Source organism: Gopherus evgoodei, chromosome 9 (genome assembly GCF_007399415.2).
Source record: "Gopherus evgoodei ecotype Sinaloan lineage chromosome 9, rGopEvg1_v1.p, whole genome shotgun sequence".
NCBI lineage: Eukaryota > Metazoa > Chordata > Testudines > Testudinidae > Gopherus > Gopherus evgoodei.
The window spans coordinates 108,452,625-108,472,272 of record NC_044330.1 but is presented as its reverse complement, the minus strand read 5'-3'; the positions used below and the strand labels follow the sequence as shown (position 1 = coordinate 108,472,272).

General features: G+C 53.5%; 1 protein-coding gene across 8 annotated transcripts in view; it reads left to right on the top strand.

Moving 5' to 3' along the window:
• The window catches only part of ZMYM3 (zinc finger MYM-type containing 3), a 57,452-nt gene that overhangs the window by 20,769 nt on the left and 17,035 nt on the right, over positions 1-19,648 (top strand). For 6 of the 8 annotated variants that reach the window (XM_030575911.1, XM_030575915.1, XM_030575913.1 and 3 more), the window contains 15 exons: positions 382-594; positions 1,500-1,650; positions 1,991-2,106; positions 4,030-4,116; positions 4,512-4,662; positions 5,250-5,422; positions 5,813-5,978; positions 10,397-10,455; positions 11,225-11,384; positions 12,306-12,421; positions 12,620-12,794; positions 13,431-13,577; positions 15,344-15,447; positions 17,419-17,587; positions 17,790-17,941. In XM_030575911.1, the coding sequence (XP_030431771.1) occupies positions 382-594; positions 1,500-1,650; positions 1,991-2,106; positions 4,030-4,116; positions 4,512-4,662; positions 5,250-5,422; positions 5,813-5,978; positions 10,397-10,455; positions 11,225-11,384; positions 12,306-12,421; positions 12,620-12,794; positions 13,431-13,577; positions 15,344-15,447; positions 17,419-17,587; positions 17,790-17,941 (2,139 nt within the window). The remainder of the gene's footprint in view (positions 1-381; positions 595-1,499; positions 1,651-1,990; positions 2,107-4,029; positions 4,117-4,511; positions 4,663-5,249; positions 5,423-5,812; positions 5,979-10,396; positions 10,456-11,224; positions 11,385-12,305; positions 12,422-12,619; positions 12,795-13,430; positions 13,578-15,343; positions 15,448-17,418; positions 17,588-17,789; positions 17,942-19,648) is intronic. The other 2 variants (XM_030575916.1, XM_030575917.1) reach the window with 2 other exon arrangements.

The following is a 19,648-nucleotide window of genomic DNA, read 5'->3' as shown; positions in this document are numbered from 1 at the left end:
CTGATCTAGTCATAGGGGCTTGCTTGAGCTTATCAGTATCTGGGTTGGCTTGGGGAACCTGCCAGGGACTCCTGTGGCCTCAGGCTGTGGCCTGTGTGCAGATTTGGGCTTGTTTTCAGATTCTTCCTTTTCCATTGTTTTCTACCTATAAGTCCCAGAGGCACAGCTTCTGCTCTCTTCTCCCCACGCTGCCCCTTGCAGCTCCCCGTGCCGCTCATTCCATTCTCCTGTTGGGATGGGAGCCAGCCTGCATGAGTTTCCTAGAGTAATGGCCCTTCCTGCCCAGAGGCACAGGCCAGCTCGAGGGCCAGGCCCCTGTAGAATGGCAGGGGTGGCCTGTGCATGCCTCTGAGGCAGTGCCTGGTGCTGGTGTGTGTACAGATCCAGCATGAGGTCAGCAATGGGAACGTGGTGCACCGGCTCTGCAGTGACGCCTGCTTCACCAAATTCCGAGCCACCAAGGGGCTGAAAACCAACTGCTGTGATAACTGTGGCCTCTACATCTACAACAAGGGGCTGCCGCTGGAGTACCTCTTCCATGAGGGCCAGCAGAAACGCTTCTGCAATTCCACCTGTCTCAATAGCTACAAGAAGGTGAGGGGTTCCTGGAGACAGGGAGGGGCTCTGGGGGCACCCGTCTCCCTTTCCTGAGGCTTTTACCAGCCTTCCCCTGGCTCAGTGCAGGGCGCTTCCTCTGCAGTAGCAGCAGCGCTGAGCAGTCTCACTCTCATCTCCTCTAATGCTCAGGAAGCTTCTTAGGAAGATCCAAAGGCTCTCTTCAAAGCCGACCAGTGGAGGGGCGCTGAGCTTTCTCTTGCTGCTGGGGCTGCAGCTCCTCAGGTCTGGCCCTGTGGCCGGTGGGCTGGCTGGATAGATTGGCCTGGCCCTGGGACCTGTGGGCTGGCTGGATAAGTCGGCCTGGCCCTGTGGCCGGTGGGCTGGCTGGATAAGTCGGCCTGGCCCTGTGGCCGGTGGGCTGGCTGGATAAGTCGGCCTGGCCCTGTGGCCGGTGGGCTGGCGCTCCTGGTCACTTGCCTAGTGAGGCTGATTGTCAAAGGCGCAGAGCTGGCTCCTTATGGTGGAGCTGGTCAAAGGCACAGAGCTGGTTCTATCCTGCAGTGGTGTGCAGGATTCTCTGAACTAGACAATATCCCCACTGAGGGGCCCCTCTCTCATCCAGCCATGGGGTCCCTACAAAGCAGCTGTGTGCCCCAGGCTAGCCTGAGATCTAAGTGGGTTCTCAGATGGTAGAGAGGAGCATGACCTGCTCTCGGGCATTGCCAACAGCTGCCAGGGCTTGTGACCCAAGGGGGGAAACAGAGTGCAAGCTTGTCGTCCATGTTGTATGTTCATGTCAGCCTGCTGTAGAACTTCCTTGAGCCATTGAAGGGGATGGGAGGAGGGAGAGTGGGTAAGATGGGGTGAGGATGGGCTTGGACATGGGATGGAGGAAAGCAGGGGCCTGAGCTCTCCAATCACCCTCTGCTTTATGCTTGCAGAAGAATACCCGCGTGTACCCGTGCATGTGGTGCAAAACGCTGTGTAAGAACTTTGACATGCTGCCCAACGTGGATCGAAGTGGCAAGATGGGCCTGTTCTGCTCCATCTGCTGCACCACCTCTCACAAAGTGAAGCAGTCGGGTCTGACCGGTAAGAGAACGTCAGCCCCAAAGGACCCTGTGTCGCTGACCTCTGACCTGTCGGAGTGAGGCTTAGGGGGAGCCCGCAGAGAGAGAGGTGTCACATATTTGGGGATCTCCAACATTGCCCTAGGTAAGCCCGGGTTGGTCACCAAGCTGGAGTGAGGCCGCAACATTTCTGCCCTGGCAAAGCCCAGCATCCCCATTCTCCTGCGATTGTTGCACCAGGATGTCTGAGTACCAGGCCCACTATAACAGACCTGGAGAGAATGGGATAGGAACGTGCAGCCCATTCTCTCTCTCCAATCCCACCTTCTACACTGCTGCCATCGCTGTCTCTGTCTTGCTAGGTCCCGCTAGGCCCTGCAGCTTCTGCAGAAAGAGCCTGTCTGAGCCCTGCTATTACAACAAGACTGACCGGGTTGTGTACCAGTTCTGCAGCCCCAGCTGCTGGACCAAATTCCAGGTACTGAAACATGCTTTCTGTCAGGGAGGGGTCCCCCTCCCCTCTCCTCTCCCAGCAGAGGCTGCTGCTTCCTGGGACTCCAACAGGGTGGGCACACTGGAAAGTCCCAGCTGGGGCATAAGAGTAAATTACAACCAGCTACATCTTGCAGCCAGCCTAAGAGCAGAGAGTGGGACCAGCACCAGGGTTACTTACGAGCACAGTCCCTGCAACTCCTATGCCCCAGCTGAGATTTCCCAGTGTGCTCTCCCTGTAGGAGTCCCAGGAAGCAGCAGCCCCAGATAATGTGGACCAAGAGTCCTAAGAGAATTGGAGATCTTTGGCCCACTGACATGCATTTTTAGTGGATCTTGGAATACTGAGGAAATTCCAGAAGACTTGGAAGAAAGCTGATGTCATGTGATGGTTCAAAAACGATAAGCAGGATGACCTGTATGGTCCAGTTAGCCTGCCATCAATCCCTGGCAAAGTAATGAAAAAGCAAATACAGGAATCAATCAATAAAGAATTAAAGGATGGGAATGTAAGTCATGTCAGTCATCATGGCTTTATGGAAAATAGGTCTTGTCGAACAAACCTGGTTTGGCTGATGAAAGAGAACTGTGTAGATGTAATACAGTTAGACTTTAGTAAGGGGTTTGTCATAGTGACACGCAACGTGTTGATTAAAAAATTACTACTCTATGATATCCGTCAAGCACATGTTAAATGGATTAAGAATGGTTAATGGACAGATCTCAAAAAATAACTGTCAATAGGGAATTACTGAATGGGGAAGTTTCTAGTGGGGTCCCACATGGATTGGTCTCCTAGGCCCAGTGGTCACCATTTTCATCAATGATCTGGAGGGAAATATAAATTTTTGCTGATACGCTTTGTGGATGACACAAAGCTTGGCAGTGGTAAATGATGTGAGGACAGGCAGGCATACAGAGCTATCTGGTTTGATTGGTAAATTGGTCCCATTCAAACAATATGTGTTTTAATAAAGCCAAATGCAAGTTCATGCATCTAGGAAGAAAGAATGCCAACCACTGGGGAAGGGGACTGTATCCTGCAAAGTAAGGACTCTGAAGGTTTAGGGTCATAGACAAGCAGCTGAGTGGGAGCTCCCAGTGCGATGCTCTGGCAAAGGGCTAATGTGACCCTTGGCTGTGTAAACGGACATAGTGAGTGGGGGAGCCGGGAGGGGACCTCACCTCTGAATAAGACGTTGGTGATGCTGATCTTGAACTGCATCCAGCTCTGGTGTCCACACCTTAAAAAGTGTTGAAACATTGAAGAGGGTGCAGAACAGAGCCACAACAAGGATTTGAGGGCTGGAGAAAACGTGTGCTGGGGAGAGACTTAGAGGCCAATGTGTTTAGCTTGTCAGAAAGACACTTGAGAGGTGAGTTGATCACAGTGTCTGAACACCTTTGTGGGGAGAAAATTCGGGGCACTCTATGGCTCTTTAATTTAGGAGAGAAAGGCAGAGCAAGAACCAGTGGCTGGCAGCCAAAGCTAGATGCGTTCAGATTAGAAATAAAGCACCAATGTTTCAGAGAGGGTGATTAGCCGTTGGCACAAACTCCCCAGGAAGTGGTGGATTCTCTATCTCTTGAGGTCTGTACATGAGGGCTGGATGCCTTTCTGGAAGATCTGCTTTCAACATAACCCCATGTTCTAGGCTCAGTACAAGAGGAACTGAGTGGAATGTAATGGCCTGTCACCATCAGGAGGTCAGACTAGATGCTCTAATGGTCCCCTTCTGGCCTTAAGCTCAGTGACCTTAGAATGTGCTGGCAGGCAGAGGTGGGTGGGGATACGTTGGCCAGTGAGTGTGGTGGGACTGGGCAGGAATGCTCCAGCTGGTGGGCACGGTGGGTACATCTGTCCCCCATGTGCCCTTTCTCCTTTAACTTTCTCTCTTTCTCCCTGCAGCGCACCAGCCCCGAGGGGGGGATCCACCTGAACTGTCATTACTGTCACAATCTCTTCAGTGGGAAGCCAGAGATTCTGGACTGGCAGGTCAGAAGGGACAGCAGGGCGTTGGGCCCTGGGTACATGGGGCTGAGGCCCAAAGCAAAGGGTTTGCGGCACCTCCTCAGGTTCCTTTCCCTGCTCTGAAGAGGGAGCGGGAGGGGCAGGAGTGGAGCCACCCTTGGACAGTGGCAGAGCCCAGATCAGCCTGCTCTCGACCAGATTAGCTGGCAGCCATAGCCCTATGGGGGTGGCTTTGAAAGGCATTCTCCTGGTGTTCAGGGTACAGGCTGGGCTGGGTACAGGGTGATTCCCCCTTGCCCTAGTTCCTACACTGGGGACGTTGTGACTCTGTCTACCCAGCGCTATGATTCCACTCCTGCTTTCCTAGCCAGCCTAGGTTTGTCCGGCCAGGCTGATCCAGGCAGCGGTCTCTTTGACAGGACAAAGTGTACCAGTTCTGCTGTAAGGACTGCTGCGAGGACTTCAAGCGACTGCGTGGGGTGGTGTCCCAGTGTGAGCACTGCAAGCAAGAGAAGCTGCTGCACGAGAAGATCCGCTTCTCTGGGGTGGAGAAGAATTTCTGCAGTGAAGGTATATGGAGAAGCATGGGAGAGGAAGGTGCCTGTTGCCGACCCTGTGGCTTGGGGAAAGGAGAGACCTTGTAGTGGAATGGAGGGAGGTCTGTCATGCCATGGCAAAGGCCTTCCCTTGTAGTGCAGGGAGGCTGATTCAGGGGTGGAGTATTGGCTGCCAGCACCTGGGAAGAGGCGTTGCCATCCAGTGTCAGCTTGGAGAGGGCTGTCTCATTGCTTTTCTCTGTCTGAGGGTTGGGGGAGACAGCAGGTGGCAGCTCCGCACCTCCTGTCATCACACATCTGCACTCCTGCACCTGGGCTGGCCTGGCCTGACCTGGCCTGACCTTGTCCTGGCTGGCAAGTTCCTGCACACAGGAGGCTGGAGGCGTTTGTTTGAAGTCATGCTCTTCCTAGGAGCAAAGAGGTGAGAGATGGCAAATCCGCGGAGGTCCCATGTCGTCCCAGCCCCAGGGCCAGTGCAGGATTGTTCCCGACAATGTTGTGCTCTGTTGTGTCTCCACACACCTGGCTTCTGGTCTTGTTCAGGTCAGGGAGTCCCCCAGTGCATCCTGGGAAGGTTTCACTCCTATTGTTTCTCCGCAGGGTGTGTGCTTCTTTACAAACAGGATTTTACCAAGAACCTGGGTCTGTGCTGCATCACCTGCACCTACTGTTCCCAGACCTGCCAGCGGGCGGTCACTGAGCAGCTGGAGGGCAGCACTTGGGACTTCTGTAGTGAAGACTGCAAGAGCAAATACTTGCTATGGTACTTCAAGGTCAGTATCGGCATTGGCATCCTTGCACTGAATTTCTGTTGTGGGCACTGATCCAGAGAACTGGATCCTACTGTGGGGAGCTGGCCCTGCTGGAGTCCCCAGCTGGCTCTATTGCGGGGAGCTCCCGTTGCTGGAATCCCCAGCTAGCAATGATGGGACACTGCTGTGGGGAAGCTCACAGCTGATCCTGCAGAGCACTGCTCTGAGGAGGTTTGTACTGTGGGAGTCCACAGCTAGTGGTGGTGTGGAGAAGCTTGCACTGCTGTTGTTGACAGGGCACTTCTGTAGGGAAGTTCACAGCATCTTACCAAGTGTTCCTCTTTCTCTGCATGCAGAGTGCGTGTGGTTAGTTACGTGGTTGTTTGTGTCTCCTACCACTTGGGGCTTTAGGCAGCTCGGTGCCATGCCTGCAAGCGTCAGGGGAAGCTGCTGGAAACCATCCACTGGCGGGGGCAAATCAAACACTTCTGCAACCAGCAGTGTCTGCTGAGGTTTTACAATCAACAGAACCAGCCCAACCTGGACACGCAGAAGGGGCCCGAGAGCCTGCTGAACAGTGAGTAGAAAGGAGGGAGGGAGCCCAGCAGAGCTCAGCCCAAGAGAGACAGGGAGAGCTGGAAGCTCCAGTGCTGGGACTGGACGAGACACTAGGGAACAATCCTGCACTAGTCCCTGGGGGGATGGACTGAGTGGGACCTACTGGGGCTTCTCCATCTCTAACATCTATGGTTCTATGACACACAGGACCCAGATGGGAGGAGCCGGCGCCAGCACGCTGCCTGTAGCTCTCACTCTTAGCGAGGATGCTCAAGTTATTAACGGGCGACTCCAGCCTCTTTCCTCAAGTTGCCAGCTGGGAGCTTGATTTAAAGGGTTAGGGGACAGCGTGGATTGACTTGATAATCCACCTCCAGCCCCGCACCACCTCTGAGCTGTGACCTCCTCAGATCTCATAAACTAAGCAGGATTGGGCCAGGTCAGTGCTTGGATGGGAGACCTTCAAGGAACACCCAGGGTGCTGCAGGAAGTGGTGCTGGTGATGCTGTCGGTGGGGCTTTTCCCTCAGTCAGAACTGAGCCAGTAACAGAGCAGGACAGTAGAGGGTGCTGTGCTGCTCTTTTAATGAGACATGACATGGAAGTCTCTCTGCAATCCCAGGCAGTTGTGGGTAGTGCTGGGGTTGCTAACCCCAGTGTCCTGGACAATCCTGTGCTGTGTTCCAGGAGTTCCAGTTGAAGGTTAAATTCTCTCTGTCTGTTGCCCCGTTTCCTGTAGTTAACTTGTGTAAATCAGTGGTAAGACATTGCAAAGTGCCTTGGGATGTCCCTGGATGGCAGGTGGCGATTGGTACCATGAGGGGACACAGCTAACCCCCTCCTGGGCACACAGACATAGCCTTGCTCTGCTTGGCTGCTGTTGGAGTCAGGACCTCCCCCTTGTTACTCACTTGATTTGATTTAGGCCTTCAAGCTGTCCAGGACATGTGGTGCTTTTGTAACACTGGGAGATCAAATGACTTGAACTTCAGATGGACCCAGCATCAACTTTTGCCAAACCCTGAGCCTGCTGCCACAAGCACTACACCCTTAGAAGAGCAAATATTCCTCACTGAGAAAATCCCTGGCTCACCTGCACCAAGGTGAGGGAATACATTCCAGAGACCAGGGCTCTGCCCCTAGTCTCCAGGCTCTGTTGTCAGGAGAAGGGGACAGGAATGGACCGGCACCAAAAACCAGATGGATAGCAGGGCAGCTAACAGCAGAGCTGTTCCACATACTCCTGGTGAGAACAGCACTCAATAAGTGGCAGCCTTTTTTGTAGCCGGTGAAGCCCCTGATCGCTGTCTAGGGGTCACTGCACCTAAAGCATTTTGGAGCAGCAAAGGCCGGTAGCAAGGGCAAGGCCCTGCACATCAGAAGGGGGCAGGAGGGCCTGTGTGCTGGAATGACCCACCCTGGCGGCCCCAGGAGCCCGGAACTTGTGGCTACCTGGATAAAGCACTGTTGGCCTCTCGTGGTATTGAGACATCTGGGAGCTGAGAATCCAGCCAGGCAAGATGTGTCATGCTCTCCCGACAGAGGGTGAGTGTTACGCCTGCCATTTCCCAGTTCAGCAGCATTGTCTCTGCCACGCTCTGATCTCACCTAGCCACAGGTGAGGCTGATAGCTGCACCGTCCATAGCTGGTAACTTGGACTCCTCCACAGCTGAAGGCACTGCAACCCCACCACCTCCTTCCTTGCCCTTGAGGTAGTGCATACTCTTGAGGGGCCTCTAACGCTGCCCTCTGGAGCACTCACACAAGAACCGCCTGGGCAAGCAAGCCATTCACCCCTCTGGTCCCTAGGGAAGGACCTGTTTCACACGTGTGGCCATTGCTTCTGCAGCGCAGGCTGCAAGGGTTTAGTAAGACTCCCCTTCTCCTCCTAAGCCCAGTAATCAGCCAGCCTATCTATCCGTGTTGCTGATCTTCTTTATCCCCTTTGAAAGTGATGAACAGGTGGCTCATCTGAAATACACCTAGTGCTGCCCACCTTTGATGGCAGTGCCATTTGTATGTGAGCCCAAGAACAGGCATGGAGCCTCTGAAGAGAGGCTGGGACTTTACAAGGATGTTTTCTCAGCACCGAGCAGTACATACATGGGAAGTGAAAGGCCTGAAGGATCTTACTGCTGCATGCCACCCCTGATCCCCAAGATGAGCTGGGCAGATGCTAGGTCTCAGGAAATGGGTAGGTCAGAAGCCACCTGTGTGTAGTAACTGACTAGATTCCGATCGACAGCCCATGGAGTTCAGGTCTGCAGCAGGATTCCCCTGGAGATCCCAGGTTTGTAGGATGATATGCCTGTCCCAGAACTGATGGGTTTGAGTGACCTGCCAGAGCACAGAGAGACAGCAGGAAAGAGCTCCTTTTGCAGGGATGTGTATTCTGGTTGGGCCCTGTACAGGTTCAGCTCCAGCAGCCCAAACCAGGAAAAGCATTTCCTATCAGCAGTGCTCTGGGTGGTTCAGATGACAGCACAAAGGAGCATGTTGGGACCAACACCCTCTTCCATAGCACTATGGAGATGGCACCATCTCTCCAGAAGCAGCCACAGGGTCAAAGAGCTGAAGAACTCTGGAGGGCCACGAATGGTAAGAAACCAGTGGCTGTGCCTGGGACAGACCTGGAGCCTTCCATCTCAAGCACAGCCGCTGGCTGCTCATTCTTCAGGCTCTTGGTGCCTCGTGGCTTTCCGGAGCTCTGCATCCCTTTGACCCTGTGGCTGCTTCTGGAAAGGTAGTGCCGCTGGAACTGCTTAGCGAATTGTAGGTTGCCACTGCCCTTCTTCAGACTAAGTCTCTGTGTATGAGCACCAGAGCCTCGGGCTGGTTTTGGGGAGACCTGTGTCCCAGAGCTGTGAACAGTCTCTCACTGGGAAGGATTGGCTCTCCAACAGGCCCTACTGCACTTCATCCCTCTCAGGTTGGCCAGACATTCCTATGCAGAATGGCAGTCTTCCCAAATGGGGGCTTTGAGAGCTCCTGACCTGATGGCAGGAAGAACCCAAGAACCAGGCAGGGTGCCTCAGAGGAGCACCTGACCCAGAAAATGGGGGATTGGTCACTTAGCTTGTGGGGCTCTGTGAGAGACTTTCTAGGCTCCCATCCCCTCATGCAGAGAGTCCTTTCTCCTTGGCCAGGCGGGGTGCTGCTCTTGGCCTCTGACTGCTCCACTGCAGAGATGCCTAGCTCATGCCCCCCCAGCTCTAGCCTTCCCCACTGACAGCCATGCTCTCTTGGAGACAGGCACGTTATGGGCTCCATTCTGTCTGGGCTGGCTGCCTGTCTGCCGAGAGGTGGGCGGTCCCCCAAGAGAACTGCAGATTCTGCAGCTGGAGACCCTTGCCAGCCCTGCAGCAGGATTCTCGGGGAAGGACTTGCTGCAGCCTCTGAGCTGGAATCATCAAGTGGGCTGTGCTCGGATTTCCCCATCAGCTGTCTGTTTTTCCTACAGAGACAGAAGATCTGTGTGGGTCAGGCACTCAAGAAGGGCTGATCCCATGACCCCTTCTGTTGCCTGACAGGGCTGGGCCATGGGCAGCACCTTGCTCTGCTCAGGGAGGAGTGCACTGTGGGGGACAAGTGCCTCTGTGACTCCTGCTCCTTAGTATGTTGAGGCTCTGCTGAAGCCTGCACGGAGAGCTGAGCATGACATTGCTGCTACATCTTCGTTAATACTGTGTACGGCCGTCCCTGCCCACCGGTGCTCACAGTCTAATGCCTGCTGGGTAATTCTGGACATGCTGGCAGACGTGGCTGAAGGACTTAACAACAAACTACTCCTGAGAGAGACCATTCATCTCTATGCTTAGTAGCTGGTTCGCTGGTTTCCTGACCTGGTCTACTACCTCTGCCAGACAGAATCCCTGAGTCAGGCCGTCTGTTTCCAGAGTGCACTTGGCTATGCCATCCTCGCTCCTGGGGGGCACAGCGGGGCAGATTTTGGCAGTATTGTTAATCATTTGACCTTCTCTGCCACCTTCCTCCTGCGGATCCCAAAGCACTTTGCAGAGGTACCCTGGTTTACAGTGGGGAGACTGAGGCACAGGGAGGGGAAGTGGTTCAGCTAAGGCTATGCAGCAGGTCAGTGGTGAAGCGGGGAATAAAAATCTGGAATCCGCTGGCCTACCTGCCGTGATGGGGATCGGTAGGTGCCATCAGCTGGGATGGAGTGCTGGGGAGAGGAAGATAACAGTGGAGACGATGATGTGATTTTTAAGATCCAGTATCTTGTGACCTCATTGGGCTAGAAACATTGGCAAGTATGGTCCAGGACTGGCCCTGAGCTAGTGAGAAGAGAGCATGTCAGTCCCTGCTCTTCTGGCCAGTGGCTGCTGCCATGTCCAGGCCCACCAGTGGGACCCGCCTGCCTGAGAGCGCAGGCAAGCAAGAATGCAGCACGTGCTCATGGTTCTTCTCTTTCCCTTGCAGGTCAGACTCCCGAGCCCAAACCCCCTGGCTCTTCCCCACAGAAAGCAGAGACTAATATGGTGAGGCCTGAGGGGAAACACATTGGGAGAGGTCCTTGGGCTGCCCTTGCCCCAAAGGGGGACTTCCTGAGTTGGAACAAATTCTAGGACCTGACCAGTGTTTCCATGGTGACACGGGCCCCATCTGAGGCTAGGGCAGCATCTCTGTGCATGGGCAGAGGAGCCTGAGGTGTGCTGCTGGGACCCAGCCTGTGGGGAGGGCAGTACGGTTGCATGGGCAAGTGGCAGTGGCTGACTGGCCCTGGGAGAGCAGATAAACGCCATGGGAGGGTGCATCAGTGCAGAGCTAGGAGTGGTTCCCAGCGCTGACTGACGCATGCCCTCACCCTGTTTTCTCCCTGGCCTGTGGCTGTTCATTTCACTTGTGAAAGCCTGGGACTCTGAAAAGACCAAATTCCTTCCCTGCTCCCTAGGGTGGGACTGATGGGTGCTACGCTCCCTGTTAATTGGGGCTCGTCGGTCACCGACTCTGAGCTCGCCGCTCCTTTGGCCAGGCCTGCACCCCTGGGCAGTGCAGTCCATTGAGGGCCCGGCTCCCTGTCATGGGGTGTGTCCGTTGGTACAAGCACCTGCTAAGTGTTTGGCTTGAGAGCAGTGAATGGTGCTGGGGTGGGTACCTGGGGGTCTGCAGGTACTGCCTGAGATGGTGGCATCTGGAGGCACCACCAGCAGCAGCTTGAGGGAGAAGGGCCCTGGCCATGTGGATTGTTGGGGGAGGGGGTGTTTGCCAGCACAGGACACAGACTTGTCCCTTTCTGGATTTCGACAGGTGTCTGCAAAGGCATCCTCAGCCCAGATGTCCCCAGCCCCCCCACCGCCACCAGTTCCCGCCACGCCTCGGAAGAACAAGGCTGCTATGTGCAAACCATTGATGCAGAACCGGGGCGTGTCCTGCAAGATAGAAGTGAAGTCCAAGGGATGTCAGACAGGTAAGAGCATGTGCTGTGTCTTTCTGGACTGCAGGGACCATTGGGACAAGTTCCTGACTGAGTGTGTGTGAACTCACTGAATGCCCAGCACCAAATGGAGAGAGGAGTGGGAGTGGTTGTAACTTCTGTGCTGAAAGCCTGGAAGAGGAGGGAAGCGAACTCACCAGTACGTGCCAGCCAAAGAGAAGTGGTCTGCCCCTGCTGAGAGCAGAGCAAGTTGGCCCAGTCTTCATTCTAGCTTACTCTGAATAGCACCTGTGCCACCTGTCCCTGCAACCTCCCCACCCCTTCCTTTGGAAAGCCAGGAAATTCTGCACCTCTTGCTTGCTAACTGGCCACCTCCCCAGCAATCCCCACTGCTTAGCCCCTGCTGGTGCTGCATCCATCCCAACAGTAGGCATGAGGGCTCTGTGCCTTTTCCCTAGGGCCAAGTGGGATTTTCAACTTTAACAGATTCTTGCATGTCACTCCAGAGAGCCGGTCTCATTTGGGGGCGGGGCGGGCAAGCTAACTCCATGCAGGCTCTGGGCAGCAGCAGCAGCATCTGAGCCAGCCTGCCAACAGGCTCCACACAGACTGCCGAAGAGGTCTGTGCTTGAGGCATTCCCTTCTTGGGGGAGTCTGCAATCTAAATGCCATTAGCACTGTAAGATGTGTCCTGGCCGTCGGCTCTCTAGGAGAGGAGGGTTTGCAGCAATAGCCTATCACACAGGATTTGCCTGTGAGTTCAGGGAGCTCATGTTTGGGTGTGCATGCAGGACCCGGTAGCGCTGCAGTGTGTGTCAGCATATGGAAGAGAGTCAGAGACTTACAGCCAGCAGGGGATGCTGTAAGGAATAGAACCAAGGTGGGGTGCAAGAGAGAGACTGGTCCCCATCCCAGCCAGCAGAAGGCGCTGACATGCCCTTTGTTCTGTGCCAGAGGCAGACTGGAAGCCACAGGTGATTGTGTTGCCGATCCCCGTTCCGATCTTCGTGCCTGTGCCTATGCATATGTACTGCCAGAAAGTACCCGTGCCTTTCTCCATGCCTGTCCCGGTAAGCAACACACCCATTTGCTCATGCTCCCTTTCCCCTGAATTTCCTCTTCTGCACGGGCCTCTCTGAGCCCCACTTCCTTCCTCCCTCCTGACTTTGGGTGCACTTGGCAGAGCCAGAGCTTGCTGTTGGGTGCAGACCCCAAAGCGGAGGCTGTGTTTGGCTCTGACCTCTGCCTGCTGTCCTGCTGACTGATAGGTGCCTGTGCCAATGTTCCTGCCCACCACACTGGAGAGCACAGATAAGATAGTGGAGACCATTGAGGAGTTGAAGGTGAAGATCCCTTCCAACCCCCTGGAGGCTGACATCCTGGCCATGGCCGAGATGATCGCAGAGGCTGAGGAGCTGGACAAGGCATCCTCAGACCTGTGTGGTAGGTTTCACCGCCATTCCCTGTGCTGGAGCCCCTCTCAGGAGCTGGCCTGGGCTCAGCTGCTACAAAAGCCAGCCCTTCTGTCTGTACTCCAGCTTCTGCACAGCCTGGGGGGTGGGGGTTGCTATCTGTAGGGAGCACCACCACTAAGATGGATGCCACTGAGAAGGCACCTGAAGAGCTGTGTTTCTGGCAGAGAACTGTGCCTGCAGCCCTATCTGGTGGGGATGGAAGTACTACACATGTGCCTTAACCACCCTGGGTTCACTTCCAAATGATTTATTGTAAAATGGAGCTCATGGCAGGAGTGCGAGTCCCTGTCCCTTGTGGGCTGTGGGTGTGCAGCACTGCACACAGAGTAAGCATTTCCCAAGCAGTCACCTGAGAGGTTTCTTGAGTCCTACTTTGTAGCCTTTGACTTGGTCTCCCGGAGAGGCCATAGGGCCACTCCAAGCACTGGAGAAGACTCCGCAGCGTGGCTTTAGGAAGGTCAGCTGCACTTCAGCACAGAGCCTCAGCCTAAGAGTGTGTTTAATTCTGCAAGTGTCATTTGACCCATTATGTCTGTTTCCAATTGGAGGGGATGGGGAGGCTAATTTGGAGCGTGAGTATCCTGAGCTGCTCTTGTGTCCGCAGATCTGGTGAGTAACCAGAGCGCGGAGGGTCTCCTGGAGGACTGTGATCTGTTTGGGCCAGCGAGAGATGATGTGTTAGCCATGGCTGTCAAGATGGCAAATGTCTTGGATGAGCCTGGCCAGGACCTGGAGGCCGACTTCCCCAAAAGTAAGAGCAGGCTGAATGTGGCACAGGGATGCATTCAGACTGGCCTGGGGACCCTGCTGCTCAGGCAGCATTTACAGAGAAACTGTTCCTTGTCAAAGAACAAATGGCCAGCTGGGCACACGGGGCCAGTGGCAGCTGGAGGCAGAAGGGGCTGATATGTTTGGGGGGTGAAGCTGATCCCTCTAATATGAGTATGAGGAGAGACCAAGAGGGCAGGGAACGTGCTGAAGTGTGTCTGCACAGTTGCAGGGAAGCCAGTAAGGCTCAGCAGTGACCCTGGGCCCTGGTGCAGCCTATAAAGGGCAGAGCGTGGGAGAGCCACATTGCATGGCATAAGGAGTAATGCCAGGGAGATGCAGATGAGGTTAGCAGCGAAACCTGCAGAAAGGTGAGGCCAGGAACGAAGTAGGGTGGGACTGTGCCACATCCCTTGAAGATTCCTGCCTCAGCTGTGGTGTGTCTCAAAGTGAGCTTGGCTGCTCTGGGTTGTGGCAGTGTCCCCTAAATAGGGCCTGGCTGAAGGCTAGTGCCAAGTGACCGCTGAGCTGGACGAGGCGGCCATCAGGGAATGGGTTAGGTCTGTCCTTCGCTAAGTCTGCTCCAGGGATCTGGCTGAATAAACAGCAGAGTGATCCAATGTGCTGAGGCCAGAAGCATGGGCAGGAAATAGAGCAGACAACTCCACAGGGGTTTCTGACCCAGCTCTCAGATGCCCAGGGGGACAGGAAAGCTTCGGAAGCAGTAACTCCTCTGCAAAGCCGCAGGGTGCGGGATGGACGGCTAGAGCCTGCCTCTTGGCATGTACCATTGCAAACCAGCAGCCAGGCAGCTGTGATGATGCTCCCCACTCCCCTCCCCCAGTGCGCAGGGCACCTTCCCTCAGTCAGGAAGAACGCAGCATGGCAGCCAAGGTGGCCCCTTCTGGGGTGACCTGGGACTGTGACCTACTGGAACGAGCAGCAGAGACGGGGGCTGTTCTCAGGTATCTGCTCGCTCCTGGCTTATTGGCTCATAGGTGTGGGTCAGAGATCCCTGGAGTACTTAGCGGGCCCCTCACTGTCAGGGAGTGGGAGACTTCAAAGAGCCAAGTGCCATGGGACTGAGGGAGCATGCCTACAAGCCCTATGTACAGCAGGGCACGGCCTGTCCGCAGCATTGGAAGAGGGAGACCATTTGGGACCAGCAGGGGCTCAAGAGGTGCCTTTGGGGAACCCCCCTCAAGAGGGTAGTTTGCTGAATATTTTCAGAGGCCCAGATGTTGTCATGCACTATGGCAGGGGTCAGCAACCTTTCAGAAGTGATATGCCGAGTCTTCATTTATTCACTCTAATTTAAGGTTTCGCGTGCCAGTAATACATTTTAATATTTTTCGAAGATCTCTTTCTGTAGGTCTGTAATATATAACTAAACTATTGTTGTATGTAAAGTAAATAAGGTTTTTAAAATGTTTAAGAAACTTTATTTAAAATTAATTTAAAATGCAGAGCTCCCCAGACCGGTGGCCAGGACCTGGGCAGTGTGAGTGCCACTGAAAATCAGCTTGTGTGCCACCTTTGGCACACGTGCCATAGGTTGCCTACCCCTGCACTATGGCTTGGTGATGTCAGTGCTGCTGCCTGCCATTGGCTGGGGCTAGGAGATCTCCCTGGGGGGATCCCTGGCTAATGCCCACATTAGCCCGGCTGGCTCTATCCCTTTGGGGGGATGGCGTGGCTGGCGAAAGCCCATACCCCTGAACCCTCCTGTGCTGCCTTGTTTCCCGTCAGACCCTCTGGACATTAACCCCAGTGTGGATTTCCTCTTTGACTGTGGCCTGGTGGGGCCAGATGATGTATCCACAGATCCAGACCTCCCTCGCACCATCCGGAAGGTGAGCGCTGCATGTGCATATGCAGGGCTGCAGTGGCCCAGGGCAGCTGATGGACACTGCCTGCTGAACCCTGTGGGGTTCTGGTCTCAGTTCGGGCTGTGGGGGGGACAGGTGGTGGGCTATGCAAGGGTGCTTTGTCACTGAGTGAACTGCAGCCTGGATGCCAGGTTCTCTCCTTGGATGCAACTTAGATGGAGCAACTATAAGATGGGTGCAGAACTGGTTAGAAAAGAGTTCCCAGAGAGTAGTTATTAGTGGTTCACAAAAATGCTCAAAGGGCATAATGAGTGGGGTCCCGCAGGGATCAGTTCTGGATCTGGTTCTGTTCAATATCTTCATCAGTGATTTAGATAACAGTATATAGAGTACACTTATAAAGTTTGCGGATGATACCAAGCTGGGAGGGGTTGCAAGTGCTTTGGAGGACAGGATTAACATTCAAAATGATCTGGACAAACTGGAGAAATGGTCTGAAGTAAATAGGATGAAATTCAATAAGGACAAATGCAAAGTGCTCGACGTAGGAAGGAACAGTCAGTTGCACACATACAAAATGGGAAATGACTGCCTAGGAAGGAGCACTGCGGAAAGGGGTCTGAGGGTCATGGTGGATCACAAACTAAATATGAGTCAGTAGTGTAACATTGTTGCAAAAAAAGCGAACATCATTCTGGGATGTATTAGCAGGAGTGTTGTAAACAAGACACAAGAAATATTCCTTCCACTCTACTCTGCGCTGATTAGGCCTCAACTGGAGTATTGTGTCCGGTTCTGGGTGCCACATTTCAGGACAGATGTGGACAAATTGGAGAAAGTCCAGAGTAGAGCAACAAAAATGATTAAATGCCTAGAAAACATGACCTATGAGGGAAGATTGAAAAAAACGGAGTTTATTTAGTCTGGAAAAGAGAAGACTGAGAGGGTAACAGTTTTCAATACATAAAAGGTTGTCACAAGGAGAAGGGAGGTAAATTATTCTTAACCTCTGAGGATAGCACAAGAAGCAATGGGCTTAAATTGCAGCAAGGGAGGTTTAGGTTGGACATTAGGAAAAACTTGCTAACTGTCGGGGTGGTTAAGCACTGGATTAAAATGCCTAGGGAGGTTGTGGAATCTCCATCATTGGAAATTTTTAAGAGCAGGTTAGACAAACACCTGTCAGGGATGTTCTGGGTAATACTTAGTCCTGCCATGAGTGCAGGGGACTGGACTAGATGACCTCGAGGTCCCTTCCAGTCCTTTTATTCTGTGATTCTGTGTCCAGCTAGGCGGCCTCTTGATGTAGATTTTCCTTCTGAAGGAGCCAGGCTACTCGGCTCTAATTGTAGAGGGACCCTGAGTTCAACTGAACATAATAGTCAGCCTGTTAGAGGGTGTAGGACTGTCCGTCGCTGTGTCTGTACTGCTCCCAGAGCTTTGTGGGCACTAAACAAACCTTGGGAATGTCATATGAAGATCAAATGCTCAGCTGAGCATATCACTGATATCCCTGATCCGGAGAGCTTTGGCCCTGAGAGCGTCTAGGCTTTGTTGGCTTTGCTATGGGACTTCCACAACCTCTGTTAACATGTTGAATTAGTGCCATCATTGCAGCTCCTGTGGCATGGGCGTGGGAGAAGGCTAGTCTGATGGTTGGCCGTCTCCTTTTGGTGATAGCTCTGTGGCTGCCCCCGGTCTGCCCTCATTGGTAGCAGGTTTTGGTCCTTTGCCCCAGCAGTGCCTGCACTGTCTGTTGTGACACCCTGTGATGATGGGGTGCTCCTGTATGCCAAACATGCTAACAAGGCATCTGAACCTGATCTCACAGGTGATTCCCCAACCATTACTGTTGTGGGTGTTCTGGAGAGGCCTTCCTGTCCTACGTTTCTATGAGTCTGTAGGCATTCTGGGATCCTTTGGGACTGTCAGTAACACCTGCCTCTGCACCCATGTGCTCTGGCATTCCCAGCCTTATGGTGAACTTCTCTGCAGGGTCAGAAGCGTCTGATGCTCTCCGAAAGCTGCTCCCGGGACTCCATGAGCAGCCAGCCGAGCTGCACAGGACTGAATTATTCGTATGGGGTGAATGCCTGGAAATGCTGGGTGCAGACAAAGTACGCTGGCGGGGAGTCCAGCAAGGGAGAGGAGCTGCGCTTTGGGCGTAAGTGTTACCTCTGCTCCAGGGATTGCTGGGGAGGGGTTGCAGCATCAGTGGGCCTGGGAAGCCTGTCCAAAGAGCTCCGGAGTCCAGCGAGCCCCAGGGACCTGTCCCCGACGCCAGCAGCCAGGCTCCCTTCTCAGAGCTGAGCACTCCAACCCCCCAAGAGTTCTTTCCTGAGGTTGATCTGCTTCTGTCTCTGCAGCTAAGCCTATGCGTATCAAAGAGGATATCCTGGCCTGCACGGCTGCCGAGCTCAACTATGGTCTTGCCCAGTTCGTCAAGGAGATAACACGGCCCAATGGCGAGCGCTATGAGCCAGACAGCATCTATTACCTCTGCCTCGGCATCCAGCAGGTAGGGGGGCTCCCTTGGCCTCGTGTGCTCCACCCCGACGCCAGGCAATGGGAGAGCGTGGGCATGCCTTGGACCCCTCCCTCACCCCAGTACCTGTAGGCTCTTTCCTGGGCCTCACACCCTCCCCACCCAAACCTGTACCCAGGGGCAGGGGGCTTCCCTGGCCTGCTCCCCTTATGACCCCTAGTAACTAGCAGCTCTTTGTGTTCTAGCTGTGTGAGGATCGTGCTGGGGGCTTTCTCTTCAGGTCTTTTTTTCCAGGCCTCTAACTCTCCTCACCTTTCTCTGAATTCCCTTTAATTCTGCAATGTGCGTTCTGACCAGTACTAAGAACAGCCAGGCTGGGTCAGACTAAAGGTCCATCTAGCCCTGTATCCTGTCTCTGACAGGGGCCATTGCCAGATGCTTCAGAGGGAATGAACAGAACAGGGCAATTATCATTTGATCCATTCCCTGTCCAAACCCAGCTTCTGCCAGGCAGAGGGACAGCCAGATCATGAGGTTGCATCCCTGACCATCCTGCCTAATAGCCACTGATGGACCTGTCCTCCATGAACTTAGCTAATTCTTTTATGAACCCAGTTATGCTCTTGGCCTTCACAACATCACCTGGCAATGAGTTCCACAGGGTGGCTGTGCTTTGAGTGAAGAAGTACTTCTTTATGTTTGTTTTAAACCTGCTGTCTATTAATTTTGCTGTATAAGAATGGCCATACTGGGTCAGACCAAAGGTCGGTGTTGCCCAGTATCGTGTCTTCCAACAGTGGCCAATGCCAGGTGCCCCAGAGGGAATGAACAGAACAGGTAATCATGAAGTGACCCATTCCCAGCTTCTGGCAAACAGAGGCTAGGGACACCATCCCTGCCCATCCTGGCTAATAGCCAGGGTTGGACCTATCCGCCATGAACTTATCTAGTTCTTATTTGAATTCTGTTATAATCTTAGTCTTCACAACATCCTCTGGCAAGGAGTTCCACAGGTTGACTGTACATTGTGTGAAAAAATACTTTCTTTTGTTTGTTTTAAACCTGCTGCCTATTAATTTCATTTGGTGACCCCTAGTTTGTGTGTTATGAGAAGGAGTAAACAGCACTTCCTTATTTACTTTCTCCACACCACTCATGATTTTATACAACTCTATAATATCCCGCCTTAGTCGACTCTTTTCCAAGCTGAAAAGTCCCAGTCTCTTATTAATCTCTCCTCATATGGAAGCCATTCCATACCCCTAATCATTTTTGTTGCTCTTTTCTGAACCGTTTCCAATTCCAATATATCTTTTGTGAGATGGGGCTACCACATCTGCATGCAGTGTTCAAGATGTGGGCGTACCATGGATTTATATAGAGGCAATATGGAAGAGCCTCTGCAGCAGTCTTCCTTGGTCAGATGCATCCATGTATTCCACATAGGTGTGTGCACACCCAGTGCACCGGAGCTGGAAAATTTAGCCTAGCAGTACCTGTAGGAGGCAGTGCTTGTGCCTCATGCTGATAGTCCCTCCCCTGGCTATTGCAGGCAGCGCGGCCTCTACCCCCTCAGTTCCTTCTTCCTGTCCAGAGCTCTGTGTGGCTCCTAACCTCACTGTGTCTTAGTGCCTTTCTCCAGTTGAGTCTAGTTAATTAGTGCACTTAGTCTGATGTATGTTAGCATTAGTTTCAGTATTTCCCTTGTGATGCAATCACCAGGGATTAAACATTGTCCGT